Source organism: Lycium ferocissimum, chromosome 10 (genome assembly GCF_029784015.1).
Source record: "Lycium ferocissimum isolate CSIRO_LF1 chromosome 10, AGI_CSIRO_Lferr_CH_V1, whole genome shotgun sequence".
Classification (NCBI taxonomy): domain Eukaryota; kingdom Viridiplantae; phylum Streptophyta; class Magnoliopsida; order Solanales; family Solanaceae; genus Lycium; species Lycium ferocissimum.
Genome location: NC_081351.1, coordinates 33,012,595 through 33,022,830, shown reverse-complemented (window position 1 = coordinate 33,022,830; position 10,236 = coordinate 33,012,595). Strand labels below are relative to the sequence as shown.

The window sequence follows — 10,236 nt, the reverse complement described above, 5'->3', positions numbered from 1 at the left end:
TATTCATAAATGTCAATTTTGATTTTTGAGCATTTCAATACATTTTCCTGAAATTTTACAGGTCTAATCCCCTGTGTCACATTCTTAATAGTAATGGAGAAAGACATAATTCCAAATTAAGTGTTGAGAAGTCGAGGTCCCTTAGAAATACAATAATTTAGTAACCATTGTTCCTTAGAACCTAAAGTACTTTGGTAAAAGAGGAGTTTATCCTTTCAGTTTAGTAGATTTATCTAATGACAGACATGGGAATTGGCACGATTTCAACTTTTACTGTTAGTGTAAATTGACATGCTAATAAATGTAAAACAAATATAGTAGTACTAATAAGTATGAAGTAACTACTAGAAGACTCAAATAGAGACCATAATAGCAAGAGTACTTGGTATAGACTATAATATATTGAATAAACCACTTTTGTTCTAGACATAATGATAGGTCAACAAATGGTAAATTAACATATATGTAGCAAGAGAATTGTACTTGGTATAGAGTATAATATATTGAATAAACCACTTTTGTTCTAGACATAATGATAGGTCAACAGATGGTAAATTAACGTATATATTAATGTTAGTGATGGAAAGAACTGAGAAGGGAAGTTTAAATATACGTAATTAAATTAAAAGATGACTTTTAAGTTTTAAGGTTATGTCCATTAGAAGAAGTTGTGTATGTTAAAGAATAACTATCTTAAAGATAGCTGAAAGTATTATGAATGCCTTTTACCTCCTAAACCGATAACGTGCAACATACTAGATTTGCCTAGCATCGATTAATTCTCATCTTCGCAAAATACTTACATTGTTGTTCTTGGGTGAAATTTAAGTTATTGGTAAATTTATTTTAATCTCAATTTCGACCAACTGTGCAATTCTTTTAGTAATTCTGTCATAAAACCCATGCAGTAACATGTGAGAGTTTAAATTTCTTAACAATAAAGAATACTCCATCAAAGCCTTTGATTTTCTGTTCCCCATATCTAATTTTCCTAACAATTAAAACGGAAAACAGGTAGAGTTGATAAGTAACTACCAAAAGACACATTTGATATCAATGATATTGAGTAAACCATTTTTGTTCTAGACAAGATGACATCTCAACAATGGTATATCGACATATATTAATAAACGTAAAGTAATTCGTAGTAATAAAGTAGTAAGTTGTCTCCACTTTATTGAGTGTCGAAAAAAGACATCACATTGGTATTAAAAAAAAATAAAGTTACTTTATAAGGTGTTGAATACTTTCTTAATGATGTAGAGTTTTTGGGGAAAATTATGCGAGCACTTTCACATCACGTTAGACGATATCGCATCGTATTAACACTCCCTCCGTCTCTCAATTTATGTGGTATCGTCTGATTTCAAAAAAGTCAAACTTTTTAACTTTGACCATAAATTCAAATTTAGAGTTTTTAAGGTTTTTTAATTAAAAAATCACATATTTAAAAAATAAATAAAAAATAAAATAACTCACAACAATTAATAATTCAAAAAGCATATGGAAAGATCATAATCAGAGAACACTCGATTGACTTATGCCACATAAATTTGGAAGGAAGAAGAAACTACTAGAAAACTCAAATAGGGATCATTAATCATAGTACCATGAGAGGTGCAATTGGTACTAACAATTGGAACAGAAAAAGTAGTGCACGAGAGATGATTTGATTTCTGTTGGCAGAATTTCTCCCACATCGGATGCGAGCAATGAAGCGAACAGCTACACCCCTTATTTAAAGTTGGATCCAGCCAACAAAAAAATTCAAGCAGCCACGCAATGAGCACAAAACTATTCTTTCGCCTTTTGCTAGAGGGTTTTCTTTTTCAGGGAAATCCCTGTCAAATCCTGGTTAAATTGTTTTTGGGTGAATAATGTTATTTTATTACGGAAAGTGTATGGTTACAGCTTAAAAATGAGCAAGCCAGGGGAAATAAGGAACTGGGATATGAATTACCCCAAGTACCAGATTCATCTACTATACACCAACAAACGTAGTATATTATCTAATCTAATAGAAAAAAGAATTGTTTCTTATATTTTAATTAAGAGTTCTAATTGAATTTTAAGATCTTCTCGCTACAAAAGGGTGTGATTGGCTAATTATTATGGTTTGAATCAGAATTTTGAGGTCATATAATACGATTCATGCAATATATTTAAGTTTTATTACAGTAATTTGGTGTTAAGTGGGTACTTAATTTCGTTAATGAATTCATTTGAGGTTAATGACTATTCGACATAAAATTCACACTATTTAGTTACGCAATAAGATCCTAATATTTAATATTTTAAACTTGTTTAGATCGTGTTAAGGAACTGGACTTTTTTTTTTTTTTTTTTTTTCTTCCGGATCAGTTATAAGCTGGGATATTAAAATATATTAGCATCACAAAGTATGCTACACTGAGAAAAGATTCAAATTCATCCATGGAAAACTCGATTGTCCTATATTTACGGTCCATGAAAGTATAGCTTTGCACTGTTAATTTCTTCCATTTGCACCTTCCTCTAAAGTCCATCTTGGTTCTGACATGTGATACGATGGAACAATATAGATAACTAAAAAAATTAAAATTACCACTAAATAAATACCTTTTTCATATTTTCAATTCGTAACCACATTAGGCATTTTTGATGTATTTGATGTATTTCGGTGTATTTGAATACACTGTTTAGTTGTATCTGATGTCATATATGTATTTGATCAGTATTTGAATGTATTAAGTTTCAATTAGAAGAAGTTGAATGTATTCATCAAAGTTTTATGAATGCATTTGGATAACGTATATATTTCAAATACAATGCAAAAGGCTAAATACATATGAGATACAATATGAGTCAAATACATATGACGGAATACACTCAGGCCAAATACATAAGACGAAATACACTGGGAAGAAATTAGAAAAAATAGGTAAGAAAAATAATGTAAAGTAATTCGTAGTAATAAAGTAGGTTCAACTTATCGTGATCAGGGAAGAGCCCACATCTAAAAACCACTCCAATCACGGCCGCTTGATGTATTTTGGTATAGATATGAATGGTAATTTTTTTAATTAAAAATCACATATTTAAAAATAAAACAAAAATAAAATAACCGTAAATACTAAATATAAATAAATTAAAAGGTAGTTATTATCAATAATTATCTCTTAGAGAAAGTAGTGCACGAGAGATGTTAAGCAATTATTCCTTATTTAATTAGGTAAAAGAAAATAAAGTAAGAGAGTAATTAAAGGAATACTATTTAACTTTTGCCCTTCACCTAAGAGGAAGTTATTTATGTAAGTTTCCCATTAAATAACTATTCTATTTCTTACGGGCAATTTGCAGTAATGACCTTATTTTGGGGTGGTCTTTAATTTTTGCCCATCAAAATGAAAGTATTTAACTTTTGCCCTTCACCTAAAACTCGATTGTTAGTTGTTAATTTCTTCCATTTGAACCCTTGCTGACTCGGGAACGAAAATTAAAAAAAAAAATTCTCTAGGCAAAAGTTATTTGATGTATTTCGCCTCGCTCTCAACGACAATCGGGCGTAGTTTGCAAAGCAAAACTTTCTTGGGCGGTAGAGTTTGAAGGCAAATAATGCTTGATGATTTTGTGGTTTTATAAATTTAAAATTATTATCAATAATTATCTTCAGCCTTATTTAATTAGCAGAATTTTGCCTTCCGAATCCAAACCTCTGCCTTTTTTTTTTTTTTTTTTTTTTTTTAATTGAGCTTAAAATTAAAAAAAATTCTAGGCAATTTGAATCCAAGGCATCCGGGATATTAAGCGAGGGACAAAAATTAAAGACCACCAATTGGAGGGCCAAAAATTAAAGACCATCCCAAAAGAAGGGACAAAAATTAAAGACCACCCCAAAAAAGAACAATCCGCGCAAAAAAAAAAAAAGATTTCTTACATAGCATGAAATAGAAGCCCAATGGAACCAAAAGCGCTTAATTAAGCCTTTTAAATCACAGCCCAAATACCCTAATGCTTATCCCATTTCTGTACAAAATCAAAATCTTCTCAATTTTGCCTTTAAAACAGAAATTTGCAGAAATTCTAATTATTCTTAAAACCCATAGCTGGGGTTTAGTAGTTAATGTATTTTTTCCATCGAGGAACAAACGTAAACAATAATCCCATTTTGTGTTGCTTCTCAAATTGAATATATCTTTAGAATTAGAAGTTAGAAGAATGGTGTTTGGTCAAGTAGTTATTGGTCCTCCTGGTTCAGGCAAAACAACTTATTGCAATGGAATGTCTCAGTTTCTCCAACTCATTGGACGGTAATCTATTTCAATCTTTTGGGTTTTCTGTTTTTTTGCTTATTTATACAATATTCTATGATTTCTTGGAATGTTTCTACTTTTTTTGTTATAAAGAACAAATTTTTATGGTTCTTTGATTTTTTTTTTTTTTTAAAAATCATGTGCAAGAAAGATTATTGATTGTGAGTGTTAATGGTACTCTAGTAATTCATGGTTCTAAGATTTAAGAGAACAGGTTATTTTTTATTTGTATGACTTTTTAGTGTAGTTAGAGACTTCTTAGTCAGTAAGGAGAAGAGTAAAAGACAATTACTTAGTAGGTGTTTGGCCATAGATTCCAAATGTGTTTCACTTTGTTTGGAGTTTATGGAGTTGGAGTTGTGTTTGGTTGTACTTTTTATAAAGAATATTTGGAATAATGTTGATGTTTGAACGTACTTCTCAAATTTGAAATACAACTTCAAGTTGTATTTCTGATTTTCAAAATAAAGTGACACTATTCTGGAAAAAAGTGAATAGTTTTTATGGCCAAACATGTCCTTAATATTGGAAGAAAGGATCAGACTAGAGTGGAATGGATATATTGGGTTCATTTAGTTGGAAATGGAGGCGTAGTTGACTGATAGATTGATAATGATAGGTAATTGCCAGAGATTGGCGGCAGACGTTTGAATTGATGGTAATCTGATCACTTACATTGATATAATCCCTCTTGATTGTTTAAATTGCAGGAAAGTTGCTGTTATCAATTTGGATCCTGCTAATGATGCTTTACCGTATCCACTTTAGTTATGTTTCTTTGACAGTGTCTCAATTACATATTTTGATGTCTAATTCAAGAAGATTGTTCATGTATAATTAAATAGGAAAACAGTTTATATGGTTACGTTCTTCCTTATCTAATAAAGATATGAGTGTGCTGTGAATATTGAGGATCTAATTAAGCTGAGTGATGTAATGGCTGAACATTCTCTTGGTCCAAATGGAGGTAAGTCCGCGTTCTCACTTCTATTGAGACTAGTCTGCTGCCAGTTATTTAATAAAATAAGTTCAGGTTGCTAAACATGTGGATGTCACGATCATATTATTTAACCCTGTGTCGGTACAATACTTTACTTCAGATTCGGGGCTAATTTATGTAAGTAACTAATCTATGGCAGGACATCGATGGGATATTGTCGAATTACCTTTGGGACCCTAGTTAAAAGGAGCATGTGCACTATGTGTCAAGATGACTATGTATAAAGTATTCCATTAGGGCTATGCTATTAAGTTGTCTCTGTATTTCTTAGTTGCTTAGATGAATTGTGGAACCCCCCTCCTTCTTCCTTTTTATTTCTTCTTCCCTTGGAAGTTTTGATTACTAGTTTGGGGAATTTATAATACTTCGGAGATGAACTCTTGTATCTGTGTGTGAAATTCCAATTATCCATTTGAATACGATATGGATTCACAACAGGCTACCTCCATTACCTATTTTTGGTGCAAAGTTCTTGTTCAATATCTATATGAAGGTTTCGTTCCTTTGTGTTATTGTCCGATGCTTACTTGTTTTTTCTAACTCATAGCTTTTTTATTCCTCTGTAGGGCTTGTATATTGCATGGACTTCCTCGAGAAGAATATTGACTGGTTAGAGTCTAAGTTAAAACCTCTCCTTAAAGGTTGTTACAATTCAATCTAAAGATTAGTAAATTTTGGCTGAGATCAATGCAGCTCTATGCTTGGTAGTTTAGAAAATTTCCTGACATCAATCTATACTTCTGTTTACACTATCATTGGTCCAATGAAGACGAAAAGGAATTGGCTTTAGGTTCCTTCCTTCATAGAAGCATTTATACTACTCTGGTGTTATCTTGTATAACAAGGGAAGGGACAATTTGTTGTTAAGGGTCTCAAAGTTTCATATCTACGTTACCTTATCAAAAAAAAGTTTCATATCTGTGTGGGAAGTGCAGTCTTTTTGCATCAATGCAATATTATCTCTGCTTGTAAGCCAACGTGTTCATTTTCTTCTCTGCTCCCCCTTTTACATCCTTCTTACCAGGTTACACTTCAACCTCCATTTTTAGTGAGTACGCCAGCAAAAAAGAAAATTCATTCAGGACCAACAGGCAGTGTACTTATTGCTATTACTGCTTTCCTATTCTGCCAGTGCCTTGGAGCTGCCTTTGTCACTTCATGTACATTTTACATTTAGATTTTAGAGAGTTGATGATTTTTGGTATTCACTAATAACGCTTTCTGTCAATCTAAACTTGAACCAACCATTGAATGTGATGGAGCAGCAACACATCTGGTCAGGCTTGGCTAAAGAAGCACTGCCAATGTATGCTCATTTACTACAATGTTTTGCTTGCTTTAGTTTGCTTTCTTTTAGTTAGTTAATGCATGGAGTTTTTGTTGAGTATGGGCATTCTTAGATAAAGTTGTTTGAGGCGCCTTGACTTCTTAAGATGCAGCACATTCGTTGAAATTCTTTGACACAGTTTACTCGATGTCTTATATGGAAGTTGCAGTATTCCGAGCGTCTCCCGAGCTTATTCTGATTTTATTTATTTATTTATTTTGCAGAGCACTATCTTCTCTTTGATTTACCGGGTCAGGTAGAACTATTTTTTCTTCATGAAAATGCAAAGAGTGTGATAATGACTCTTATAAAGAAGTTAGATCTTAGGGTAAGTCCCTTTTTCAGAACTATCTCATCTATTTCATCCTTCAGTATTATGCTTCCTGTTAAGATTTAATTGCTCATTGCTTGGTTTATTTAATGCAGTTGACCGCAGTGCATTTAGTCGATGCTCATCTTTGCAGTGATCCTGGGAAATATGTGAGTGCGTTGCTCCTCTCGTTGTCAACCATGTTACACCTGGAGCTTCCTCATGTCAACGTCTTATCTAAGATTGATCTTATTGAAAGCTATGGAAAGCTAGGTTAGTTCATCATATTCGTCCGGTTCATATTTTTTTGGAACATTATTTTGGAGATTAGAGTTACAGGTATTTGTAGCTATTATGGAGTGCTTATTCTGTATTTCTCTTGTTCTTGCAGCTTTTAACCTGGATTTCTACACAGATGTCCAAGATTTATCTTATTTGCAGTATGAGCTTGGTCAGGATCCTCGCTCCGCTAAGTACAGGTGCTTGAATCCTTCACTGAAGAGCACTCCCTCAAAATGATGATTTTTTTTTTTTTCCCCCAACTCTTCTTAATTCTTGCCGGCGCAATAATACACTTCTGTCTTTTCTTTGTAGTAAGTTATCTAAATGTCTACTCATCAAGCTAAAGGAATCTATTGTTTAGCAACCATGTAGCAGGATTTTTTGAAGGGTAGTTTCTGGATGTTCTTATGCAACTAGGACAGAGATTTTAGGAAATCTTTTTGGCAAAGTACAGTCTTTTCATACAAGCTTTAGGAATGAATAACTTGATGCTCTACTGTTCCAATTTTGAAGAATGAGTTTAATGTTTTTGTAAATGTTGTGTCAGTTTAATGTCTTGGGCTCTACCTTTGGCAGAAATTAATGGAGGGGAATGGTGTTCTTTCCTGTGTTCCTTTTTATGTTTAGTTTTATATATATCATCTCTATTTTAAGGCATTCCTTTCACTAATCTTGTTCCGGAAGGTGGTTGTGATCATAGTACAAGACCTAATCAAATAACCAATAAAGGATCATTTTATGTAAACTTTGTCCATTGTCTAATACATAACAATTGCAGAGTGTTTAAGGATCTTTTATCTAAACATAGTGTTCTTGCTCTGATGCTTAAAAATGACAGAAAGCTTACAAAGGAACTATGTGAAGTGATAGAAGATTATGGACTCGTCAACTTCACGACTTTAGATATCCAGGTATGATGGGATTGAGAGTGTCAACTTTATGGCTTTGAGATATCTTCTGTACTCATATTCAACATGGTTTAATTTTGAGCTTATTTACCATTTCAGGATAAAGAGAGTGTCGGGAATCTAGTTAAACTAATTGACAAGACCAATGGATACATATTCGCTGGCATAGATGCAAGTGCTGTTGAATTCAGCAAAATTGCGGTTGGTCCTGTTGATTGGGACTACTACAGATATCCTTTTTATCATTGTTTAAGATATAAATGGACGCCATTCATTGAAGTCGTAAATTTTAAAAGTTTGGCAGGCAAAATAACATGGTCTTATTTCCTTCCACTTGCACTCACTGATTTTATGAGTTGTAGATCATTCATTTGGCCTTGATGAGGAATTAGAGATTTTTATTCATTTCTTCATGATTCTACACATTCCAAACCAATTTTTTTAATCAAGTCCATAGCCAAATGTTGACATTTTGGATCAGTTTCTTGCTTGTACATTCCTATCTTGGCCTGTTAGTTGTTAGCTCTATTTCTGCTAGTCCTCAATATCATAAACAAAAAGCGATTCTTTGGAATATACATTGTGAAAGATATTTGATTGATTTTGTAGTACAAGGTTTGATTTTCTGCTGGCTGGTTCCCATGGTTGACCTTGACAATCCAATTTACAGTTGCGGCAGTGCAGGAGAAATACATGAAGGATGATGAAGACTCTGATATAACAAGGAGCAGTGATGCAAAATAGTTGGTCCACTAGGGAATTGCGCGGTTGTGACAATTTCTAAATACTGCATCTTTTAGAAACTAATTATCCTAATGATGGTAGGATGCAACCGTCATATTGTTCTTGCGCGTGCATGTATTTACTCATATTACGAAACTTTCTTTTTTGTACTGAAAGATGGAACACCTAGTCACTTTTTATGAGGCCGTCAATTGTACAACAAAATATATACACTCCCTTACAATCATCTGATACAATGTGCATTTTCATGATCATATAGGGCCTAGCATTGGCACTGATGGTTGATCATAATCGTTAATTTGATTGTTCTTTGGGCAATGTTTTGGTGACATTGTTCAATCTTCCAGCTGCGAAAACTTTTGAAGTTCCAAGTGTGGCAATTTCTACTTTGTAAGTTTTTTCTTGTTTTCCAACCTCAAGATTAGAACATTCAGTGACAAACAGAACGGAACAAATGCTAAAAGAGTTTAAGGCCCAAACACAAAAGTAAATAAGACCAGCAATATCTTACTATGATGAATCATAATTCGTTATTATCCAAATAAATGTTACACTTCCTTTAAAAACTCAACTAGAAAGATTAGTAAATAATTTTTTCTTAATCTTTTCTGTAGTTCTTTTGATTAAAGGGGAAACTCTTGGAAGAGGGCTGCAGTTGGCACTGAAAATGTCATCATGTATTTTCTTTTAGCATATATATACATACACACATTAGGAAAGGTAACAGACTAATATGAACACTGTAACATTCATTTCGTCATCTCTCTCTCTCTCTCTCTCTCTTACACACACACACACACACACTCTTCTAATTGTTATGGCAATAATCTAATCGAGATCTTATTCGCTTCCAGAAGCCCAGATTTATTTATATTATAGTGTAGAAAAGATTAGCGGTGATTTAATTTACTTAACTTGCACCGAAGGGTTCTGGCCAAAATGTCATCAGTGACGACACCCTCGTCTTTCCCCCTCACTCACCGTGAGGAAAAAGGAAAGGAAAAAATAAAACAAAAAACAAGAAACTTTTGCAATTTATGAGGTGTTCTTTTAGAGTGTGTTATGTATAATGTCCGAAATTAATTAGGACTTTGGACAGAAATTCTATTTCTTTCTAGAAGGCTAGCAACTCTTTAGTTGTTTATATACATCCAGTACCAGATAAGGGAAATGGACCAATAATACATTCTTTGTAATAGAATTTATAGACGAGCTAAATTAGATGACATAATATATAGTCATAGTCATCACATTTCCTACGAACATTACATCAAATTATAATAATAATAATAATAATAATAATAATAATAATAATAATAATAATAATAATAATAATAATAATAATAATAATAATAATAATAATAAGTACCTTT

General features: G+C 32.6%; 1 protein-coding gene across 1 annotated transcript; it reads left to right on the top strand.

The window, feature by feature from the left end:
* The first annotated feature begins 4,142 nt into the window (after nt 1-4,142).
* Nucleotides 4,143-9,087, top strand: LOC132033476 (GPN-loop GTPase QQT1). The gene is made up of 10 exons (XM_059423456.1): nt 4,143-4,289; nt 5,003-5,047; nt 5,180-5,259; nt 5,859-5,933; nt 6,844-6,947; nt 7,046-7,202; nt 7,321-7,408; nt 8,050-8,122; nt 8,219-8,350; nt 8,789-9,087. Exons 1-10 carry the CDS (start codon nt 4,198-4,200, stop codon nt 8,861-8,863), a joined length of 921 nt encoding a protein of 306 aa, XP_059279439.1. The 5' UTR covers nt 4,143-4,197; the 3' UTR covers nt 8,864-9,087.
* Nucleotides 9,088-10,236: the final 1,149 nt, after the last annotated feature.